The sequence below is a fragment of the Mastigoproctus giganteus genome, chromosome 14, assembly GCF_048544385.1.
Source record: "Mastigoproctus giganteus isolate SK-2022 chromosome 14, ASM4854438v1, whole genome shotgun sequence".
In the NCBI taxonomy this organism is placed as follows: Eukaryota; Metazoa; Arthropoda; class Arachnida; order Uropygi; family Thelyphonidae; genus Mastigoproctus; species Mastigoproctus giganteus.
The window spans coordinates 88,555,272-88,581,172 of NC_143588.1; the positions used below are offsets into that span (position 1 = coordinate 88,555,272).

The 25,901-nt window shown below is 38.9% G+C and overlaps 1 protein-coding gene across 1 annotated transcript in view; it reads left to right on the forward strand.

The window, feature by feature from the left end:
* Positions 1–4,552: 4,552 nt before the first annotated feature.
* Positions 4,553–25,901, forward strand: part of LOC150075329 (protein argonaute-2-like) — a 384,361-nt gene continuing 363,012 nt past the window's right edge. The window contains exon 1 of the mRNA XM_090388732.1: positions 4,553–4,660. Coding sequence (XP_090244858.1) covers positions 4,642–4,660 — 19 coding nt within the window. The 5' untranslated portion in view covers positions 4,553–4,641. The remainder of the gene's footprint in view (positions 4,661–25,901) is intronic.

Below are 25,901 nucleotides of genomic sequence, written 5' to 3' on the forward strand. Positions count from 1 at the left end.
TTGCCTTTAGCCAGCGGGTGGTTAATTGCTGGAACAAACTTCCATCTGTCGTTGTGGAAGTTGATAGGTTAAATAAATTTAAGGAGGAACTGGACAGGCATTTGTAGGGAATGGTGTGATGATTTTTTTTTTTTTTTTTGGCTGATGCTGCATAAGCTCCTACACTTGCTTTCTTGCATCATGTGCCACTACTACTACTACTACTACTACTACATGGTCAGCGCCTGAGGTTTTGTCAGAAAATTGGTTCAGACCTTTTTTATATGTGAAATTAAAGAAATTGAGTTTATTTTTTTAGGTCTTAAAATTACTAATACAAATAGTAGTGGCAAATAATGCAATAATGCAAGTTTATACAGCATCAACCAAACAAAACAAAAAAATCAATCCCATTTCACCTATCCACTCCCTCCAATAGTTAGTCTATTTCTTTCTTGAATTTATTCAAACAACACACTCCCACAACAACTGATTGATGTTTCTTACAATAATCAACCATCTGTTGGCTGAACGTAAACTCCCGCATGGCAATCCTGCAACCATCCATTCTTCCTCAACTTGAATTTATGTCCGCTTGTGTGTTTGTACTCTCAGCAAGAGGAAGGGTGCCATCAACATTGAGCTTACTCAATCCAATTGAGCTGTTAATGACTTCATTCAGATCTCCCCTTCAGACGCTGCAATTTGTAGAAGAGAACCCTTGCTGATGGCCCTGTAACAAGGGATAATCACCTCCTTTTCTTGTTACCAAAGTTTCTGTATATCATTGTTGAAACCCGGATATCATCGCATTGTCATGAGAACCTGTCAGCCCTGCTCAGAGAATTTTATATCTGATTGCACAGTTACCACCGAGACATTTTTCATTTTCCAATGTCCTCAGTGTAGTACTATACAGCTGTTACGTTAATCTTGGTTTACTGCGATTCAAATGCGGTATCTTGCAATTGTCGGTGTTAAACTCCAACCGCAATTTCTCAGATCATATCCCAAAATTTTTCTACATCCTGTTGCAGTAACATACTATCAGTAACCACCCTGCCGACCTTTGTATATTAAACATGATATACCTTCATCTATTTCATTAATAGATATTGAAAACAGCAATCGGTTAATCACTGAACTCTGTGGGGACTCCGCTAATAACATTATTCCATGAAGAGCAGTTCCCATTGATATCCAGTGTCTGTCTTCCCCCAATTAACCCTCTCTTTATCCGTACCTGTACCTTTCCGTTAATTCGAATTGTTCAGATTGTAGTTTGTATAGCAGTCTTTTATGTGCAACAGTATCTAGTAAAAGAGATGTAATAGTAGTGGTAATAGTAATAGAGGCATGTGATGCAAGAAAGCAAGCGTATGGCCTTCTGCAACATCAGTCAAAAAAAAAAAAAAGAAACAACTTCCCATAACCATTCTCTCTAAAAGTTTGCCCAGTTCCTCCTTGAATTTATTTTTGCTATCAACTTCCACAACGACATGTGGAAGTTTGTTCCAGCAACTAACCACCCACTGGCTTAAGGAAAATTTCTGCTTATTTATTCTACAACTGTCTTTCCTCAATTTCAATTTATGCACCTCCAGGTTCGTAATCTCAGCAAGCGGAAGAATGCCATCAGAATTCAGCGTGCTCAACCAATTCAAGGCCTTATACATCTCAGAGATCATCTTGCAGGCACCTAGTCTCCAGCCGCTGCAATTTGCAGAACTTAAGCCTCTCTTGGTAAGAGTACCCCTTCGTTTCCCTCACCAATCTTGTCGTCCTTCTCTGTACACGCTCAAGTAACTGTACATCCTACCTAAAATGAGGCCTCCAGACCCGTACGCAGTACTTAAAGAGTGGCTTGACCATTGCCTCATACAAAGGGATAATCACCTTTTCCGTACTAGCAAAATTCCTGTATATAATTGAAAATTCCCCGTGACCTGCTGATGCTTACTGTTTGCATTGCTCCGAAAACTTCATATCTGACTGCACAATTACTCCTAGGTCTTTTTCATTTTCTACCACCCTAAGTGTAGTTTCACACAGTTGGTACAACACTCTGGGGTTACGTTTACCCATCTGCAGTAGTTTGTATTTGTCAAGGTTAAACTTCAGTTGCCATCAGCCAATCTGCCCAAATTTTCTGTATCCTATTGCAGTAGCACACTGTCATTAACAACCCTACCAACTGTTGTATCATCTGCAATCTTCGACACTAAAACTGATATAGCTTCATCAATATCATCGATAAATATACAAAACAACAGTAGATCCAACACCGAATCCTGTGGGACTACACTAATAACATTAGTCACGAAGAGCAGCGTCCATTTATTACCACTTTCTATGTTCCCTCCTCTCAATCACCCTTTTATTCATTGTAGCAACTTACCCTTAATACCATACTGCTCCAATTTGTAGAGTAATCTTACGTGCGAACAGTGTCAAAAGCTTTCCTGAAAGTTGATGCAACTTCAAGTAATCTGAATTTGAATTATTGACTCATAGGCAACTTTAGAAACAAGTTTGTTTGATTCAATTTGGTTCTCTAAATAGAATCAAACACACTCCCCAACTGTATTTTCACTCAGTGATTACTGATAAGTGACCCCTCCCATCAGTTATGGACTATGCCTCAGGGCTAGCAGTATAAAATGCCAAACAACATCATACCGTAGAACAGTCGTAATGCATCTGGTAGCGTAAGTCACAGTGATAAAGTAGCAGTATGGAATGAAGATATCACGGATTTTAAAATGGCATGATTGAATTACTTGGTGTCAGTAGCTTCCATATTGGAAATGTCATCTCTTGTTAGTTAATTAGAGCTTATTTTGGACAAGGTTACAAAGATCGGTGTCTAAAGCGACGAATCACCTCTTGCAGACAGAAGTGTAAAGTGTTATGCAAGGTGAATACTTAGGTTGAGCAAAGTGTGCAACGCGTTATACGCGCTGAACGGCAGTTTGCTGTGCGACAGTGGACATTGCAATACAATATGGGGAATTTAAGAACCATATTCGAAATGAAGATGCGTCTACCCTCAGACGTATATAAATTATATTCGGGTCACCCATAATTCATTACATAAACCCGTTTTTTTTGTCTGTATATTGCGCGTGTTCTTTGGTCGATTTGCCTGTTTTGCTGGACGAAAAAATCCTAGTTTCTCGCGGGTAAAAATCTTCCTATCTACGCCTAAGACCGACTAGCTCAGCCACGCAGTGAAAAAAGCCCATTAAATTTCCTTGGGTCATTGACGGGATTCGAACCCGGGCCTTTTCCATGCATTGTGGGTAGGACGGTGACAATACCACTTTGCTGTCCCTGCAGACTTCGTCAGACGCATGGGATTCTACAACAGACCATCGAAGTGACACCCTTGCCCCACCGCTGATCATCATCGACGGCGAATGCAATGCTGTGGTGTCGTGGCATGTGTTACCCACTTGCCAGTCACATGTTAATGGTTCTCACTATCCTGGCAGGTGGAGGTGGTTGCTTAATATGGGATATTTGTCTCGCAGGAACTATGATCCCTGGTGTGTATGGAGCAACGTTTCACTGGTGAGGTCTACTGGCAGCTCTTAGGAGACCATATTGCATTTTTTTCACTGAACGAAACGGGATCTTTCATGACGATTATGCGTGGTGTCATCGGGCTCACACTGTACAAGGTGTTTGAATAACAGTGAATATATCACCCCTCTTGATTGCCCTCAAAATTTGAATTGAACATCTGTGGGATGTTTTGGAACAAGAAGTGTAGTTTTTGGACATTCAACCACGATCTATTCGGAGACTGTGGAAGCTCTGTTGGAAAGCATGACTGGAGTCCCCTATGGACGTCTTCAGACATCCAGTGGAATTAATGTTTAGGTGAAAAGCGGCTACTATCCGTTTGAACAGTCTTACATGGTATTATGTAGTTGGTTATAATTCAGTGATTACTCAGTGCATCTGTGTTTTTATAAAGGGAAAATGTATGAGAGTGTTTTTTTACTTGGATTTTCTGTTTCTCCTAACTGAAGAGTACATAACTATTCCATACAGTCAAAAGAAGAGTGGCAGTAGGTGCGGTGTTTGGGATAATAGTCAGCACTCCATAACTTAATTTACTTGATTTTCTTGTCTACATCCCTGTTAGCGAGTTTGGGAGCATCGGCATTTATAAAGTTTCCGAGGCAACAGCACCTTGTGGAAATTAGTCATGGTGTGTGCAAAATGATCCTTTTCCTTCTGTAGGATCATGCCTAGATTTTTACACTGAGATGTAAAAAAAAAAGTCGTCCTAGTTTCTACATGGGAAATTCACAGTAGTATTGTGTATTGTATGTATTTTGCCGCTTCCCCACTGTCTTATGAAAAGGTCCCAGTTATAATATTTCTTTTGTTGTCCTTTCGAGCCGGCTCCTGGTTGCGATCATTTCCTTGTTTCTATCAATGCAAACTATATGTCAAGGGGGAAAAAATTTTCATTGCCCATTATATCCTGTATTATATGAGTGCTCCTTTTACATTTTTGGTTGGGTTCGAGATTACAATCACGCCGATGACATCACGAAACGCCATTTAATCACTTTGTTTTGTTTAACTGGTTACGTTAAAAATCGTGGCGTAAAAATTTAGCACTCATTAGAGGAGGAGCCTGTTGAGATGTATCCCGTTGGGCAACGTATGTATATTAATGATTTATGCCATGTATTTATACAAAGTACCTCGTGCTTATGTATGTGTGAACTGTGTATATAATGTTTGAAGAATGACAGCATTGCATTCATTCATATGTAGTGTTGAGGGTATGGGGATTGTCTGCTTGGTATCTAAGTTTCATTTTAACTTTTGTGAATTACACGGAAGATAGCGTCTTTCAGCAGAAGAGAAAAAAATGAATTATTAAAAAAAAAATCTGTTAATATGGTTTCAGTTTTATTTGTGGACTGACATAAACTTATTGTTATTTAATTAAATTTATTTTTTACGAAAGACGTTAGTTTTACATGGGCAAGTAATTGCAACTCTTCTTAACCTTCGCCCCCCATACATACCCCTCGCTTTATGTAATTATTTTCAGATCACTATAAACTGTGTTTGTTTTGTAGATGTTCAATAAATGTATGTGTAACACAGGGGAAACTTGTCCACTGAATAATAATAATAATATACAAAATACAGTTTATTTGTAACCTACCTGTCACTGGCACAGGCCAGGGGTTTGTTCAGAGCAGGTGCAGTAGTACACCTTAGTTAATGTGTTCTTTGAACACACTGTTAAATATTGTTAATGATTGTATTCTTATCAGAAAATGTGTTATCAGACGTTTTCTGTATCATTTGGTTTTTTTCTTCCTCTTGCTTTCTTTTTTCCTTCCATTTTTTTTTTTTTTTCCTGCTCTGCGATCGTTTTCAGATTTAAATGATAATGTAAGTATGATTTATCATCTTGTCAATCTCGGGGTTTTCTGTTCCTAAAGACATGTTTAATTGTCCTGAGACAGTTTGATGCTCGTGTGTTTGAATATAGGTTATTATTGAATATATTTTCTTATTCCAATAATGTGCCCTTTACTGGTCCATAATTTTATTATGGATTAGTAAAGGGTATAGTGATAAATTAATTATTATTATTATTTTTTAAATCAAAAACCCCAAATACAAAAGGTAATAGAACCAAGTGCTGTAGTATTTGATACTCTGCATTGCGTGAAGGTTGAGAAGATAGATGCTAATGGGCATTTGTTAGATAAAAATTATTAATTCAGGATATGAATCTGCATATTGTACAGCTTTATATTTTAAAGGTCATTAGGCAGTAAACTGATTGATCATTTACAAATTAAAATAGTACAATTGTTAAATTTCATAATGACAGCCATTCATTATATACAGTTTAAATGATGTCATTAAGCATTAATTGGATGACAGTGCACATCATTAAGCACTAAGGAGGATGACACTCTTAACATATTTAAGAAGGATAAAGGTTTATTTAACACTTCACCTTAGGATTTCTGCAATTTATAAACATTCCAGTATATATCAGTTCCATATACAATGTAAGTAAATACAGCCAAAATGTGTAAGGGCCCCTAATTTTTTTTAAAGTAAAGTGAGTGGTTAAAAATTTTAAAGTTGCATTTCTGTGAATAATTTTAATAACAGAAGAATATTATTTTAAATATTCAGAGTACTTCAAGGGAATGTAAGAGCTCACACCTTTTGAGTTGAACATGATTTGAGCCCATGAATAGTAATTACTGTATAATGATAATATTCTTGTTGAAATGATTTGTGTCAGGTACAAACAGAACGTCTTAGGGTTGATGTAACAGAGTAGTTAATGCAGGAATACAGCAGTAATGCACTTCTGTTCATTGTGGTTCAAGCTCATGTGACCACTAAATAGTAATGTCCTTTAGTTTCTCATCATGTAACCAAATCATAATTTGGTTTCTTTGGTCATACCAGAATATAAACATAAAGTATTTTATTTATTTATGGTTGGGCATAAGAAGAATCTTCATTGCAACAATAATAAGATATAAAATACAGTTTTTGTAACTTACCTGTCATGGCCAGAGGTTTGTTCAGAACAGGTGTGCAGCACCTGTTCTGAACGAAAATGAGGTGGAAGAAAAATGGGTGCTAGCAGGTCAGCTTTATACTTGGCTGAAGCGAAAACAGAACCATCTGGTTTGGACAGAAGTGGGAGCAGATATGGGCAAAAGTTGCGGCTAATAGCTTTGGCAAGAGACCAGAATGCTTGGCTACCATTAGGGCAAGAAGCAAGTTTTCTACTCTTAGCCTGTTCAAACTCTAGTTGGGACTGATTAATAACTGCTTTACAATTGTAGCGAGCTTTGGTGTAGGCAGAAAATGAAACTGAAGAATTAGAAACAAGCCAATTACGATATGCAACATTCTTTTCTTGGACAGCCTTAGCACATTTATTGGAAAACCAAGGTTTAGATAAATGATGAGATTTTAAAGTGGAGTGTGGGATAAAGGATTCCATTCTTGCAAGAATAATTTCACTGACACGATCTGAGCAAACGTTGACATCAGAAGTTTTGAAACAGTAATCCGACCAAGGAAAAGAAGAAAAGAAGTCTCAAAGATCATCCCATTTTGCATTCTTGTAATGCCAAACAACACGAGGTTGGGAATAGCCATGAGATAAAGGTTCCATTGGAGAAGAGACAATTACCAATTTGTGATCTGAAGTGCCTAAAGGACCTCTCACTTTGACCATGCACTTAGAAGGCTTGTTTGTGAGAAAAAGATCAAGTGTCTTGGCTTTATGATTAGGATTGTCTGGTATTCTTGTAGGTAAATGATCTGTGCAAGGTCATTAGTAATTGCAAAAGCCTTACACTGACCCAGCTGGTCGAGATGCTGACTAGAAAACGGAAGCCAGCTGGAGTTGTGAACATTAAAATCACCAAGGAAAATTACTTCACTGTTAGAAAAGTTGGACTGGAGAAGGTCAAGTTGCAAAGAGAGGAAGTTAAAGAGCTCCAAGTGATTAGTGGAGTTGGGAGAACGGTAGAGACAATAGATGAATTTGCACAATGAGGTAGAGAGATTTTAAGCCAGAGAAGATCAAAGAGGAGATTCCAAATTGCCAAGTCTCTGACAGGGAATATCAGAACGCACATATGCACAAGTAAAACCTTTGTGGCAAAGGAATCATACAGCAAATAATTTGGGCATCTGAGATGAGCAGTAGTTGAATCAACCGATAACTGAGATTCTGACAGAAAAAGTACATGTAGATTGCAAGTGGAAATGGACATCGTTGAGATTAGAATTGAGACCATGTATATTTGTGAAATGAATGAGGAAGTGCTTGGGTGGTTTAGATCTTTTCACAGATAAGCTTGCTCTATTAGTTTGACAATTCATGGTGTATTCAATAGTAAGAAAAAGTGGGTGGGACATGCTGTATGAAGTAATGAAATTTTTGGATATGGCGTACACATGGTAAGAATATACCCAGATCCCTGACATAACGTGGCCTCGACAATGCTCCACGCATACACACTACTCGGACTTCCTCCAGTCACTATCTGGCAGAGTAGAGGTAGCAAGATTATACACTAGCTGATCCGGAAGCTTCCTAGATAGTTACCAATAGGTTCAGTCCGGTGTACTAACTAGCGGCTGGCCTGTGAACACCGTTTTAGAGCTGTACCCTCTAAATGTAAGGAATATTGGATCTCGCCACGACGTTCATCATAACCTCAAAAGTTATCAATCATACTGTATGATGGAAGAGATAGGGAAGGGTTGACCGGAACTTAGCTCTAGAGACTAAACATGGGTTCCACCACTTCAAGCCTCCAATAAGCAAAGTGGTGGTATTGCACTGGTTGATGAGAGTCATCTACCACCTAGTACTGCCTGGTAACATAGAGGGCGACGTTCCTCCATGTGGTGTGTGCGCCACACCTTGACCCCTGCTTACGGTGATCACCCACCATGTACTTGTGCATAGAGGTTATACCCAGCATTACTAACACTCCCACCATCGTGAAGGTGCAAGCACAGGATTTGGCTGTCACTGACCGTCTGGACATCGCAGAAATTGGGTCCACTTGACTTGAGTGTCAAATGACCCGAATATCGGTTCCATCAGCGTTTTAGACTCCCAGGTAGCAAGTACAGCTTGTCTAGCATATCTGAGAGAATGTCTGTGACAACCTCAACTTGAACTTCTGTAGACTGTAATTTTCAGGAAATACGTATGAAGGAAGGTTGTTCCAAAAAACGGCAGTTGAATGAATAAACGAGGAAGATGAAAAGTTGGTTCTGTGAGTTTGAAGTTGGACAGTAAATGGATGTTGGCTGCACGTGTTCAGACTGTTTTGAAAGAGAGAGTGGGAATTATAGAAGCCAATTCAAAAGAACAGTGCCCATGGAAATATCTGTAGAAGAGGTATGCAGCAGAAACAATGTACATCTATGAGACAGCGAGTGGAGAGACTCTGTTAGAGATGAATCATTAATTAACCTAACTGGCCTCTTCTGAATGGAATCCAGAAGCCTGAGAGAGGTTTTGGGGGCACCCCCCACATGTGAGAACAATATTCCATGGTAGGGCAGATTTGTGATTTGTACAGAGTGAACAGCTGTTTGGAAGAAAAGTAACACAAAGAGCGAAAAGAAAACCAAGTTTTTTAGATGCAGAGGTAGCAATATTTGTAATGTGCTTGTGCCAAGACAGATTAGAAGGCAGGGTAATCCCCAAAAGAGATATATCATTTTGCCTAGAAATTGGAGTGTCACCAAAGATAAGCTTAGGAGCAGAAGAATCCATTTTGTGAGACTGAGTTTTAAAAGGACTGAAATCAACTAAGTTGTCTTTGCCCCACTGCAGGATTACCTGCACATCAGCAATTTAAGGAATTGGTAGCAGATGTTCGAGAAGTTGAAGCTGATTAAGCAGGGCAAGGTTTCTCAAATTGGAAATTTGAATGCAATGTGCTGTCATCGACAAAACTATGGATAGGATTTCCAGTCAATGGAAGAAGGTCATTAATATATAAGAGGAAAAGAGTGGGAGAAAGTACTGAACCTCTGGGGACACTGGCTTTAGTGGAGAAGTTGGAAGACAGAGAGCCATCTACCATCACCCTTAGTGAGCAATCAGAGAGAAAACTGGATAACCAATTACAAAAAACAGTTGGCAAACCATAAGATGGAAGTTTGTTTAGAAGACCTTTTATGCCAAACACGATCGAAAGCCTTCGAAGTTTAGAAGACCTTTTATGCCAAACACGATCGAAAGCCTTCGAGGTGTCAAGAGCAACTACTTGTTTCACCGAACCTTTTCATTGACAATATAAAAAAAAAAAAAAAAATTCTGTAAATATAAAAATGAAAAATAAATTTTGAAAATTGATGTAATTTAGAATGGTTTTTGTCTAGATTTGGCATTGGCAAAATCATTAATTTAGAATCATCCATTCTTTCAGCTTCTTGCTAAGCAGTGCTATCACTGAGAGATGTTGTCCCATGGTGTTTCTGCAATAATTCTTAATTTTAATTTTGAGGAAAAAGCATTCCGCAGTTGTTACAGCAACCAGAATTGTCAAAAATAACATCAATAAGAAGTACACTTCCGAAAAAGTAGCACTCATATTGTAGTATTTTACTACGACTAGTTCTTCAAATTCACGAATAGTTTTAATATTGGCAATTTCATTTTTAGTGACTTCACTTAAATTTCTTTTGCACCTTCTCTGTGTTTTTATAATGGAAATTTCATCTATTTGGATTAATTGAGTTGGAGTAAGAAATGCAAACAAGTCAGAAAGTGTATCTAATCCTTGAAACCTTTTGTGCAGTTGAGTATTCGCTAAGTCAATTACACTATAAATAAATCTTAATTTTAAAGAGCAGTTCTGCATTTTCAAATTGGTAGTCCTCTGCCAGTTCATCGAAATGATTTCTTAACAAATCACTTCCGTTCATTCGAAATTTGACAAGGTATACCCCCATTTCTGTGCAATAGATGATGCTTCCTTGGTGATCACCGTACCGATAGAAAAAATCTTGTTGAGTATTAATTCAACATCATTTCTTAATTTTTTCACTTGATTATACATGTTTCTATGCCCAATGCAGCTTGACCAATATCCATATTCTTTCTCTGCGAAATCGTTGATGTTGAATTAATACTCGACAAGATTTTTTTTCTATCAGTACGGTGGTTAATGTAAAATCGACATTTTCAATGTTATTTTTAATCTGGATGTCTTCTGACTTTTCATCGTTTTTTATTATTATATAATAATTTTATTTAATGCCATTAGCAAATTGGGGAAATCTAAATTTTATAGCAATTGTATATGCAAGCAGACTAGACCAATGAGTTGGATTTAGTTTCTTTAATAGAGTAGAAGAACACATAGAATTTGAACAATGCTGAAATAGTTGGGTATTTTCAATATTCCATTTACTGCGTCATTAATAACTAGATTGAGTTTGTGCCGCCACATGTACATACAACACATTTGGTTGTAATTCTTTTAGGCGGAATTGTACTCCTGAATATGCCCAGGACTTTTTTTGACATAAACTGTGGGGGGAAAGGTCCCTATAGGCCCAATCGCATGGTCCGCCAGTGATACTCAGAAATATTATAGGTGCGGTGGGGGGGGGTATATTCAGAGGATGTTCATGTGTTGCTGAGGTGGATCCCAGAGTTTCCCCCATTTGCCGCCATTGTACATCTTATGTAGAAGCTTATGCCAAAACTGGCCATTTTTATGTAGTGTTGGATGTGTAAATATAATGATATGGTGTGTTATGTTGTTGGCCAGTGCCTGGCTCTTAGCAGATGGAAAGTAGCAACACCCGGTTACCTCGTCTAATCCCCCATCCCTGCCACATGGAGGTGGCCAGGATCCACTATAACCTGCTGGACTAACCTGAGACCTAGGAGAGCCCAAATAAGGATGAAATGAAAAGACTATAGAAGAAGTTTGGCAACTGGATAGGTAGGAAAGAATAGTAGAGAGGAGGATCAAACAAAGGAATCCTCCAATAGTTAGAAAGTAGAAGCAAGACTAAAGGAAATAGAGGTGTAGAAGTGGACTGACTTCTCATGCCACTGGAAATAATCCCATGGAGGATCCCATCCTAGAAGCTAAGATCAGCAAGATTTCTTGATATATAGTTATGTTTAATCTCTTGTAGACATTGCTCCAGACACTTCCTCAGAGAAACAAGAATTTTTATTTTTTTACCCAATCGCACTATAAATAGGTTCCATGTCTTCAGAAGAACACCAAGAATTTACACTATGTACAAGAACACGATCAGTGTCCAGCAGGGTATATTTGTATCCAATCATCATCAACTCCAATATTATATGTGCAATAGTAATATTATGCTCAACAATAATGACCCTATAAATGAGCCCCTACTCCCAATAAGTGGGCCCTTATTTGACTTTGGCCTCACAGTCACAAATCTGTAAAAATTGCCCCGGAAGCAGCAGCTATGCTAATACCATTTCATTTCTATTCACTGCAGTTTGCTTGCTCAGCAGCTAGCTTACAGTAAACATGTTCCATGCAAAAAAAACTGTTTGCAGACATAGTAAATTTAATCATAAACATAACTAAGAAACTTAGTTTTACTCAATTAAATTTTTTCTGTTTCGAACAGGAGGGCAGTGGGAGCCCCCTTTCAGTTTTGGGCCCCAATTCAGTAGTTCACAGTAGTATTATTGCTGCATAACTGGTGAATTGGAGTAGGATTGTTATCGCATTTAAATTTTCACTTAGAATTGGACGTTATTATTTGTGATTTTCTAATTACGTTGGTGAATTTGTTACTTATCATTTATGATTGTGTAAGGAACCGCATTTGACTTCTGCTGCCATTTTTTTTTCCTTTTTTTTTTTTGATAAGAACATATGATTTTAATTATATAATTAATAACAAACTTCACAGCATAGTGTTATTACTGCATTAAGTATAATTGTTTATACCTGACACAGCACTCAGTTGCACACTTCAATGCCACAGCTTGCTTGACCATCAGGTAACACAGCAGCAACCCCCAAGGCAGAATGCACTGGTCCCACAGGAACTGGTTGTTGTCGGCAATTCCATTGTTAGAAAATGGGAAATATATTGTGCAAGAAGGATAGGTGGAATGGGACCAGGATATGTCTGCAAAGGGAAAAGTTGATGACATAGAGCAGATATCTTTTAAGGGCACAAAAGGTGATTACTATAGTAGCAGTAATGGCAAATGATACAAGAAACCAAACTTATATAGCATCAGCCAAAAAAGCTACACAGTTCACCCATCTGTACATTCCAGAAATTTGTCTAGATCTTCCTTGAATTTATTCAAACCATCCACTTCCAGGAGACCAGGTGTAAGCCTTTTACATCAACCACCTGAAGGCAAACTTCCACATGTCTATCCTGCAATCATCCTTCCTCAACTTGAATTTATGCCCCTTTGTGTATGTAGTCTCAGAAGTGGAAGAATGCCATTAATTCTTAACTTACTCAATTCATTCAAGGCTTTAAACACCTCAATCAGATCTCCTAATCTTGAGACACTGCAGTTTGCAGAACTGAATCCTTTCTAGGTCAAAACCCCCTTTTGTTCCCTTCACAATCTGGTTGCTTTTCTTTGCACCCTTCCAGCAGATCTACATCCTTCATAAAGTGAGGCCTTGAGACGTGTATACAGTACTCAAGATGTGACCCAACCATGGCCTTATACAAAGGGATAATTATCTCCTTATCCCTGCGAGCAAAGTTTCTATATATAGTTGACAAAACCCCATCAGCTGTCCTGGCAGCATGTCTGCACTGCTCAGAGAATTTCATGTCTGACTGCATGATTACCTCAGGTCATTTTCATTCTTCACTACATTGAGTGTAGTACCACCCAGTTGATAAATTATTCTGTGGTTACTGCTACCCATATGCGGTACCTTGAATTTGTCAATGTTAAACTTCAACTGCCATTTCTCAGCCCATTGATCCATTTTTCCTAGATCTGGTAGCAGTTGCTCACCCTGATGACTGTTGTTAACCACCCTGCCAACCTTTGTATCATCTGCAAAATTAGACATTAAACCTGATATTCTTTCATCAATATTATTGATGAAGATATTGAATACAACAATGGGCCCATCACTGAACCCTGGGGAATTCCATTAATAACATTAGTCCACTAAGAGCAGTGCTCATTGATAACTACTGTCTTCTTCCACTTAACCATTCCTTTATCCATAGCAGTAACTTGCCCTTAATGCCACATTGCTCCAGTTTGTACAGCAGACTTTATGTACAACAGTATCAAAAGCCTTCCTGAAATCAAAGAATATGATATCAAAATTATTTTTTGCATCCATTTCCTTGGTCACTGCATCATAGTAACCTATCCGATTTGTTAGACAAGTCTGCCCCTTAACAAATACATGCTGTGTCTATAGTGTAATTGCATTCCTGTCCAAATGGTCCTGCCTTACTTCTTTAACCAGTGACACCATTATTTTCCCTGCAACAGACGTTAAACTAACAGGTCTATATTTATTGATGTCGCCTTTTGATCCTCCTATATGAATTCGGGAAAAATTTGCATATCTCCACTCCATAGGTATCTCCTTAAATCCAAGGATGTTCTCATAATTATTGCTAAGGGTTGCTTACCTCCTTTGCTGCCTCTCTTAATATAATTGGGTAGATTCCATCCACCTCAGGTGCCTTTTTCATGTCCATCTTTAAGAATTTCTCTTCCACTTTCCTTTCAGTTATCACAGTCATTTAGTTCCTCGTTAGTTTGATAAACTTCTGGCATCCCATTCCCTAAAGAATACTTCATGTGTGAACGGAGATGCAAAATACCTATTCAGTTTTTCTGCAACCTTAGCAGGGTCATCAACAGTTAACTCATAGACATCTAGTGGCCCAATATGATTCCTTCTGTTAATATAAGCATAGAACACTTTGCTGTTTTTCTTTACTAGTGACGTCTCATAATCTTTTTTAGTTTGTCTAATCTCCTTTGTGGCTTGATTACAGACTAATTTTATCTATCATAGGCCTCTGTATCACCTGATAATTTATATGCATCCCATGCACTTTTTTTTCTCTGCTATCTATCTCAATAGTTCATCTGACATCCATTTAGAGGTCTATGCCTTGAACAGTATTTCTTCATTAGTATGAAAAGCCTAGTAGATTCTTTGATTACTTTCCATTTGGAATTTGCTGTTGGTAACATCATCAGTTGGTCCCACTGCACAGAATTAAAAACTGTTTGACACCACTGTTGTCACCCTTACGAAAGCAAAAGCTTTCCCCTTTACCCATGACAGTAGTTATGTCTGGGGGTAGTGGAAAATGAAAAGGACCTGGGGGTAATTGTGCAGTCGGATATGAAGTTTTTTGAGCAGTGCAAACGGCTGCCAGAGCAGCTCATGGGGTCTTGTCGATGATATACAGAAACTTTGCTAGCAAGGATAAGGACATGATTATCCAATTGTATAAGACAGTGGTCAGGCCACTTCTTGAGTATTGCCTATAGATATGGAGGATTAATTTTAGGAAGTATGTAGAGCTTGCTGGAAGTATAGAGGAGTGCAGTGAAATGGTGATGGGAACAAGGGGGATGCTTTTACCAAGAAAGGCACATCAGTTTTGCAAATTGCAGCCTTTGTAGACCAGGCATCTGCGACTTGATGTTATTGAGGTGTTTATCGCTTTGAATGGATTGAGCAAGCTTACAGCTGATGGGATTCTTCCTCTTGCTCAGACTACATGCGAGGGTGGGACACAAATTCAAATTGAGGAAGGACAGTTGTAGAATTGATGTGCAGAAGTGTGCCTTTATTCATCTGTGGTTGATTGCCAGAACAAACTTCCCTCTGTTATTGTGGAGTTGATAGCTTAAATTCAAAGAAGTACTAGACAAACTGTTGGAGGGAATGAATAGATGAAATGGGAAGTTTTTTTTTTTTTTTTTTTCCTTTAAGCACAAACCAGAAAAAAAAAAGTAGAGGATGTCAGTATCAGCAGGTCATAAAACCATGCTTAAAATTCAACAAAGTTTGCAGTTTGGCTTCATATACATTACTCAAACTTTTTTTTTTTTTAATCTTTTACTCATGTTTGAGTTAAATTTACCTTATTTTGAGATCAAGTAATTACAGTCTTATATAGTTTGTCTTATTCTAGAAGCTTAAATTTGCTCTGGAAGCTTCACGTGAAGAAAGTTAGGAAATCATCTTGTTTTACCTGGGTACTGAATTGTAGATGTTGCATAGTAGCAATTAAAAACAAGATTTAGACCTTGTATACTTTCCAGTTCTGGACAATATCTATTTATTGTGATTATTAAAGCAGTACTGCAGTACCTGGAAGATTTATTTTTTTTACGTCATGGGAATTTAGTATTAGTGGTATCATGTGATGCAAGAAAGCAAGCTTAACAGCATCACCAAAAAAAAAAATTTTTTTTTAAAAATCTACCCACATTTGTCCATCTCCCATCTAATAATTTAAATTTTTACACATTTGTCCTTCACCCATACCTTTTTGGGTTAAATTTAGGGCACCTTAAGTTTGTTGTCTAAGAAGGAGCAAGAATGCCATCGGCATTGAGTTTACTAGTCCCTACTGGCAAAGTTTTGTTATCGACAGTACTCAGTGAGCTGTCTTAGCATGCTCTCTCTGTTGCTAAGAGAACTTTGTCAGACTTTAAAATTACACCCAGTCATTTTTGTTCTCCACTTCCTTGTGTGTAGTAGCACTCTATTGGTATGTTATTACCAACAGCAAATGCAAAATGGGAAACATTCAAAGAACTTATCTTGGAAGCTACTAGGCTTTACATACCAAGTAAGAAATATTGTTCAAGGTTTAGGCCTAAATGGATGTCAGATGAACTGATGATGCATATGGCAGAGAAGAAACATGCATGGGATACATACAAATCAACACACGACACAGAAGCCTATGATAGATACAAGTTGATCTGTAACCAAGTTACAAAGGAGGTTAGGCAGGCGAAGGCAGATTACGAGAAATCTTTGGCAAGGGATGCAAAGAAAAACAGCAAAGAGTTCTTTACTTATGTAAACTCTAAAAGGAAGGGGATGAATCAGATTGGTCCACTTGATATCGATGGGTCAACTGTTGATGATCCTGCTCAGGTAGCTAACAAACTAAATGAATATTTTGCATCCACATTCACACATGAGGAGTTATTTAGCGAGGGGAAAGCCAGAGGTGTAGCAGTAAGCTAGAGAATCTTGTAATAACTGAGAGTAAAGTGGAGGAGAAATTGTTGAAGATAAACACAAGAAAGGCACCCAGGGTGGATGGGATCTATCCAGTTATATTAAAGGAGGCAGCAAAGGAAGTAAGCAAACCCTTAGCCATAATTATGAGAGCTTCCTTGGACTCAGGGGAGGTACCCACAGACTGGAGATGTGCAAATGTGACCCCAATTCACAAAGGAGGATCAAAGGCTGACACAAGTAATTGTAGACCTGTGAGTTTAACTTCTGTTCCAGGAAAATTAATGGAGGCACTAATTAAAGAAGCACTGCAGGATCATTTAGACAAGACTTCAGTTATAGCTCGGACACGGCATGGTTTTGTTAAGGGGAAGTCTTGCCTGACCAATTTGATTGGATACTATGATGCAGTCACAAAGGAACTGGATGCAGGGAATAACTTTGATATTATATACTTGGATCTTAGAAAGGCTTTTGATACTGTTGCACATGGAAGACTGCTGCACAAATTGGAGCAGTGTGACATTGGAGGCAAATTGCTGCTGTGGATAAAGGGGTGGCTGAGGGGGAGAAGACAGAGAGTGGTAATCAATGGACACTGCTCGTCGTGGACTAATGTTATTAGTGGAGTCCCTCAAGGCTCAGTGTTGGGTCCATTATTGTTTTCTGTATTTATAAATGATATTGATGATGGTATATCAAGCTTAATGTCGAAGTTTGCAGACGATACAAAGGTAGGCAGGGTTGTCAAGGACACTACTGACACTATGTTGCTGCAACAGGATCTGGAAACGTTGAGCAGATGGGCCGAGAGGTGGCAAATGAAGTTTAACATTGACAAATGTAAAGTACTACACATGGGGAAACAGCAACCCCAGAGCAACGTATCAACTCTGTGGTACTACACTGACAGTGGTAGAGAATGAAAGGGACCTGGGGGTGGTTGTGCAGGCAGATATGAAGTTCTCTGAGCAGTGCAGATGGGCTGCAAGAGTAGCTCATGGTGTATTGTCAATGATATAAAGGAATTTTTCTAGCAGGGATAAGGAGGTGATTATTCCCTTGTATAAGGCAATGGTCAGGCCACACCTAGAGTACTGTATACAGGTCTGGAGGCCTCATTTCAAGAAGGATGTAGAGCTGCTGGAACGAGTACAGAGAAGGGCAACAAGATTAGTGAATGGAACAAAGGGGTGCTCTTACGAAGAAAGGCTTAAGTTTTGCAAATTACAGTGTCTGGAGACTAGGCACCAGCGAGGTGATCTGATAGAGGTGTATAAAGCCTTGAATGGTTTGAGCATGCTGATGGGATTCTTCCTCTCGCTCAGAATAATCACCTGAGAGGGCATAAATTCAAATTGAGGAAAGACAGATGTAGTATAGACTTGCGGAAATTTGCCTTTAGCTAGCGGGTGGTTGGTTGATGGAACAGACTTTAGCATTAGCATTAGCATTAGTAGAGGCATTTGATGCAAGAAAGCAAGCTTATGCAGCATCAGCCAAAAAAAAAAAAAAAAAGTAACATAAATAAATAAAAATAACCACTTCCACTTCACCCCTCTGTTCGTTCGAAATACCTGTCCAGCTGAGCCTTAAACTTATTTAGGCTATCAACTTCCACGACAAGGGATGGAAGTCTGTTCCACCCACCAACCACCCGCTGGCTAAAGGCAAATTTCCGCACATCTATCCTACATCTGTCTTTCCTCAATTTGAATTTATGCCCTCTCAGGTGATTTTTCTGAGCTAGAGGAAGAATCCCATCAGCATTGAGCATGCTCAAACCATTCAAGGCTTTGTACACCTCTATCAGATCACCCCGCTGGTGCCTAGTTTCCAGACACTGTAATTTGCAAAACTTAAGCCTTTCTTCGTAAGAGAACCCCTTTGTCCCATTCACCAATCTAGTTGCCCTTCTCTGTACTCGTTCCAGCAGCTCTACATCCTTCCTGAAATGAGGCCTCCAGGCCTGTATACAGTACTCTAGGTGTGGCCTGACCATTGCCTTATACAAGGGAATAATCACCTCCTTATCCCTGCTAGAAAAATTCCTATATATCATTGACAATACACCATGAGCTACTCTTGCAGCTCGTCTGCACTGCTCAGAGAACTTCATATCTGCCTGCACCACCACCCCCAGGTCCCTTTCATTCTCTACCACTGTCAGTGTAGTACCACAGAGTTGATACGTTGCTCTGGGGTTGCTGTTTCCCATATGTAGTACTTTACATTTGTCAATGTTAAACTTCATTTGCCACCTCGAAGCCCATCTGCTCAACCTTTCCAAATCCTGTTGCAGCAGCATAGTGTCAGTAGTGTCCTTGACAACCCTGCCAACCTTCGTATCGTCTGCAAACTTGGACATTAAGCCTGATATACCATCATCAATATCATTTATAAATACAGAAAACAATAAAGGCCCCAATACTGAACCCTGAGGAACTCCACTAATAACATTAGTCCACGATGAGCAGTGTCCATTGATTACCACTCTCTGTCTTCTCCCCCTCAACCACCCCTTTATCCATAGCAGCAACTTGCCTCCAATGCCACACTGCTCCAATTTGTGCAGCAGTCTTCCATGTGCAACAGTATCAAAAGCCTTTCTAAGATCCAAGTATATAATATCAAAGTTATTCCCTGCATCCAGTTCTTTTGTGACTGCATCATAGTATCCAATCAAATTGGTCAGGCAAGACTTCCCCTTAACAAAACCATGCTGTGTCCTAGCTATAACTGAAGTCTTGTCTAGATGATCCTGCAGTGCTTCTTTCACCAGTGCCTCCATTAATTTTCCGGGAACAGAAGTTAAACTCACAGGTCTATAATTACTTGTGTCAGCCTTTGATCCCCCTTTGTGAATTGGGGTCACATTTGCACATCTCCAGTCAATGGGTACCTCCCCTGAGTCCAAGGAAGCTCTCATAATTATGGCTAAGGGTTTGCTTACCTCCTTTGCTGCCTCCTTTAATATAACTGGATAGATCCCATCCACCCCAGGTGCCTTTCTTGTGTTTATCTTCAACAATTTCTCCTCCACTTTGCTCTCAGTTATTACAAGATTCTCTAGCTTACTGCTAGAGTTGAATACACCTCTGGCATTCCCCTCGCTGAATAACTCCTCATGTGTGAATGTCGATGCAAAATATTCATTTAGTTTGTTAGCTACCCGAGCAGGGTCATCAACAGTTGACCCATCGATCTCAAGTGGACCAATCTGATTCATCCCCTTCCTTCTAGAGTTTACATAAGTAAAGAACTCTTTGCTGTTTTTCTTCGCATCCCTTGCCAAGGATCTCTCGTAATCTGCCTTCGCCTGCCTTCGACTTCCATCCCTTGTCGTGGAAGTTGATAGCCTAAATAAGTTTAAGGCTCAGCTGGACAGGTATTTTGAAAGAACAGAGGGGTGAAGTGGAAGTGGTTTTTTTTTTTTTTGGCTGATGCTGTATAAGCTTGCTTTCTTGCATCAAATGCCTCTACTAATGCTAATGCTATTCTGGGATTACTATTACCCCAAATGCAGTACTTTGCATTTATCAATGTTAAACCTCAACTACCACTTCTCAGCCCTTCTGATAAGAACAGCTTCTTGTTGCAGTAGTATACCTTGGTTCCTGTTCATTAACCACCCTGAAACCTTTCCATCATCAGCAGAGTTATGCATTAAACTTGATATGCCTTCATCAGCATTGTTAATAAGTATTGAACACAGTAAGGAGCTCAGTGTTAAACCATGGTACTCCACTAATGGTATGAATCCATGAAGAAGTAATGTTGCTACTGCAACAGGATCTAGAAAAATTACAGATGAGCTGAGAAATGGCAGCCGAAGTTTAACGTTGACAAATGCAAAGTACTGCATATGGGTTGCAGTAATACCAGAATAACATACCAACTGTGTGGTATTGCATTCAAGGTAGTGGTAATTGTGCAGTCAGATATGTTCTCAGCAGTGCAGCCAGGTCAGCTCATAGGATTTTGTCAATGATATACAGGAATTTTGCTAGCAGGGATAAAGAGGTGATTATCCCGTTGTATAAGGCAGTGGTCAGGCCCAATATAATGTACAGATCTGGAGGCCTCATTTTAAGAAGGAAGGGTACAGAGCAGGGCAGTGAAATTGAAGGGAACTAAGGGATGCTGGCACCAAGAAAGGCTCTGCAAATTGCACCTGTGAGGTGATTTGTTTTAGGTGTTTAAAGGCTCAGCATCAGTGCTAATGGGAAGAATCCCATTAGCACTGAACTCAGTGCTAATGGGATTCTTCCTGTTTCTCAGACTACTTGTGTGTACACACACACAGGGCATAAATTCAAATTGAGGAAGGATAGTTGCAGAACTGATGTACAGGAGTTTTCCTTCAGCTAAACTTCCACTGATTGCAGGTGGTTGATTGCTGGACCAAACTTGCATCTGTTATGTGGAAGAGTGGATAGCTTTAATAAATTCAAGGAAGAACTAGACAGGCTATTTGAGGAGATAGATAGGTGAATTGGGAAGTTTTTTTTTTTTTTTTTTTTTTGTACTCTCTATTAGCTTACTTTCTTTGCATAATTTGCTACTGCTAATAACCATTCTGACCTTCCACTCAACCATTCCTTTATTCATAGCAGTAACTTGCCCCTATTGTACACAATTCAATTTGTGTAGCAGTCTTTAGTGTGGAGTAGTGTCAAAGGCTTTACTGAAATCTAAGTGTATGGTGTCAAAATTAATTATTATTTATTTATTTTTTTTTTTTTTTGCGTCCAGTTCCTCTAATTACATCAGTCAGATTGGTCATAAGTGACCCTCTCCACTGTAATGAATTTGTGCTGTGATTACCATATAACTACATTCCTGTCAAGGTGATCCTGAATTACTTTCTTAATCAGTCTATACATGTCTTCCCTGAATTAAAGGATGCTCTCATAATTATGGCTAAAAGTTTGCTTACCTCTTTTGTTGCTGCTTTTAATATAATTTAGTGATTCCATCGACCCCAGGTGCCTTATTAGCTTCAGCAATTTTCTTCCATTTTCCTCTCAGTTATCACAATCATTTAGCTTCCAGTTAGAATTTGATGTCCTTCTGGTATCCCCATCCCTGAAAACATTCATTCATGATTGTAGATGTTAATATTTGTACTCATTATTTATCAATCTGAACTGGATTATCAATAGTTTTGTCATTCATATCTGATGGGCCAATGTGGTTCATCCCTTTATGTGAACATAAGGAAAGAATTCTTTTGGACTTTTCTTCACAAATCCATGTGGTAGCTGCACCATGCTGTGAAGTCTAGAGAATGTATTATGGGAAAAGGGATGTTCATAGAAGCCACTGATCTCAGACACCAAATGAAAAGTATGGCTGCAATTGGTACCAGGAAGCAAAAGATGAATGCTCAAGACAAGTGAAGTGGTCTGATGAAACTATGTTTTGTGTTCTTCAGCATTAAATGAGTAGTTATTTGGAGTAAAGCACGAGGCATCAGAACTATCCAGTTCTATATGGATGATAGAGGCTGCAGAAGGTGAAATGAGTGGTTTGAGGAATTCAAAAAAAGGATTTTAAGCATATATCCTGGCCAGCTAAACTCTTGGATCTCAATACACATTATGCATCTGTGGACGAACTGGAAAGGCACAATGCATTTTCCGTGTCACTTCAGGAATTGATGACAGTTTTTTTTTTATGTGAATAAATATTTCAGTGTTTCATTATTGACTCTGTGCCACATTGTGTGTTGTAGTAAATTAGTGATTTTGGACCAGAGGCAGTCCAACACTAGTTCTAATAAATAGTGTCTATATAATGTATTTAATAACCATTTTACAATACAATAAAAAGAGCCACTGTTAAGTTTATCCTTATGAATCAATTCTGATTCATAAGGATTGTGCAAATGTATCTCCAATTCACTAAGGCTGACATGAGTAATTACAGACGAGTTTAATTTCTGTTCTGGGTAAAATAATGGAGTCACTGGTTAAAGATGCATTGCAGGATCATCTAGACAAGACTGCAGCAATAATTCAGACACAGCATGGATTTGTTAAGGGAAAGTCTTGTCTGACAAATTTGATTGGATACTATGATATGGTTACGAAGCAACTGGTTGCAAAAAATAATTTTGATATCATATACTTGGATTTCAGGAAAGCTTTTGACACTGTTGCACATGGAAGACTACTGTACAAATTGCAGCAGTATGGTATTAAGGTTAAGTTGCTACAGTGGATAAAATGGTGGTTGACTGGGAGAAGACAGCGTGGTAATCAATGGATGCTGTTCTTGTGGACTAATGTTATTAGTGGAGTCCCACTAGTAGTTGGCAGGGTTGTTAATGGCAGTGTGCTACTGCAACAGGATATAGAAAATTTGGGCAGATCGACTGAGAGGTGGCAACTAAAGTTTGACGTTGACAAATGCAAAGTACTGAATATGGGTAGAAGTAACCCCAGAGGAACGTACCAACTGTGTGGTACTGCACCTAGGGTGGTAGAAAATGACCTGGAAGTGATTGTGCAGTCAGATAAGATGTTTTCTGAGCAATGCAGATAGGCTGCCAAAGCAGGCCATGGGATATTGTCAATGATATACAGGAATTTTGCTATCAGGGAAAAGGAAATGATAATAGTAATAGAGGCATGTGATGCAAGAAAGCAAGCATATGAGCTTATGTAGCATCAGTCAAAAAAAAAATTTCCCCAACCATCCCCTCTAAATGTTTGTCCAGTTCTTCCTTTTTAATTTATTTAAGCTATCAACTTCCACAATGAGAGACGGAAGATTGTTTCAGAATTAACCACCTGCTGGCTAAAGGCAAATTTCCGCGCACATATTCTGTAACTGTTGTTCCTCAATTTGAATTTATGCCCCCTTAGGTTGGTAATTTGAGCAAGTGGAAGAATCCCATCAGAATTCAGCATGCTCAACCCATTCAAGGCCTTATACATCTCAATCAGATCACCAGTGCCTAGACTCCAGCCGTTGCAATTTGCAGAATTTAAGCCTCTCTTGGTAAGAGCAACCCTTTGTTCCATTCACTAATCTTGTTGTCCTTCTCTGTACTCATTCCAACAGCTCTACATCCTTATTAAAATGAGGCCTCTAGACCTGTATACAGTACTCAAGGTGTGGCCTGACCATTGCCGTATAAGGAGGTGATAAGCAGGGATAAGGAGGTGATTATTCCCTTATACAAGGGAATAATCACCTCCTTATCCCTGCTAGAAAAATTTCTGTATATCATTGACAAGACACAATGAACTACTCTTGTAGACCACCTGCACTGCTCGCAAAACTTCGTATCTGCCTGCACAATTACCCCCAGGTCCTTTTCATTCTCTACCACTGCCAGTGTGGTACCATAGAGTTGATACGTTACTCTGGGATTACTGCTTCCCATATGTAGTACTTTACATTTGTCAATGTTGAACTTCATTTGCCACCTCTCAGCCCATCTGCTCAACTTTTCTAGATCCTGTTGCAGCAGTGTACTGTCATTAGTGTCATTAACAACCCTGCCAACCTTTGTATCATCTGCAAACTTGGACATCAAGCCTGATATACCATCATCAATATCATTTATAAATACAGAAAACAATAATGGACCCAACACTGAACCCTGAGGGACTCGACTAATCCATTAGTCCATGAAGAGCAGTGTCCATTGATTACCACTCTGTCTTCTCCCACTCAATCATCCCTTTATCCATAGCAGCAATTTCCCTCCAATGCCACACTGCTCCAATTTGTGCAGCAGTCTTCCATGTGCAACAGTATCAAAGGCTTTTCTAAGATCCAAAAATATGATATCAAAGTTATTCTTTGCATCCAGTTCCTTTGTGACTACATAATAGTATTGAATCAAATTAGTAAGACAAGATTTGTGTCTGAGCTATAACTGAAGTCTTGTCTAGATGATCCTGCAATGCTTCTTTAACCAGTGCCTCCATTAATTTCCCTGGAACAGAAGTTAAACTAATAGGTCCGTAATTACCTGTGTCTCCCTTTGCTCCTCCTTTGTGGATTGGGACACATTTGCACATCTCCAGTCCATGGGAACCGCCCCTGAGTCCAGGGAAGCTCTCATAATTATGGCTAAGGGTTTGCTTACTTCCTTTGCTGCCTCCTTTAATATAACTGGATAGATCCCATCCATCAGTTGATATAGATGAACAGTGTTGTGTTGAGTCAGTTTGGTGTAACATAAGCACTGCGAAAGCAAAAATAAGAGTAGGAGTGCGTTATAGGCCTGATGACTCGAATGAGTACAGTGAACAATTGTACAGGGAAATAGTGGGCTACTAAATCAGAATGTCTTATAATGGGGGATTTTAACTTCCCAGATATTGACTGGAACTTGTGGGCTGGTCACCCACACACTAGTCAGACTTTTGTGGATTTATTGGATGATTGTTTTCTGCAGCAGCATGTTCGAGAGGCAACCAGAGAGAGTAATACTCTTGATCTAGTTATCAGCAGTGATCATTCGTGTATTAAGAATTTGCAGATAAAGGAACCATAGGTGGCAGTGATCAGTGTACTGATGTGGGATTTACTTAAAGATTTAATTACCATCAGGGGTAAAGGAAAGGGTTTTTGCTTCCGTAAAGGTGAGTACAGTGGTCTCAGAAAGTTTTTAAATTCTGTACAGTGGGATGAACTGACAATGTTACCAACAGTAAATTCTAAGTGGGAAGCATTCAAGGAATTAATTGTGGATGCTACTAAAAGTTTCATACCTATTAAGAAATATTGTTCAAGGTTTAGGCCTAAATGGTTAACTAATGAGACTTGTAACAGGGAAGAAAAATGCATGGGATGCATATAAATTATCAAGCGACTCAGAAGCCTATGCCAGATTTAAGCTCGTCTGTAATCAAGTGACAAAGGAGGTTAGGCAGGCGAAGGCAGATTACGAGAAATCCTTGGCAAAAGATGCTAAGAAAAACAGCAAGGATTTCTTTACTTATATAAATTCTAAAAGGAAGGGGATGAATTTGATTTGTCCACTTGACATCGATGGTTTGACTGTTGATGATCCTGCTCAGATAGCAAACAAACTGAATGAGTATTTTGCATCTACATTCACACATGAGGAATTATTAAGGTTTGAAAATGGCAGAAGGTTATCAAATTGTA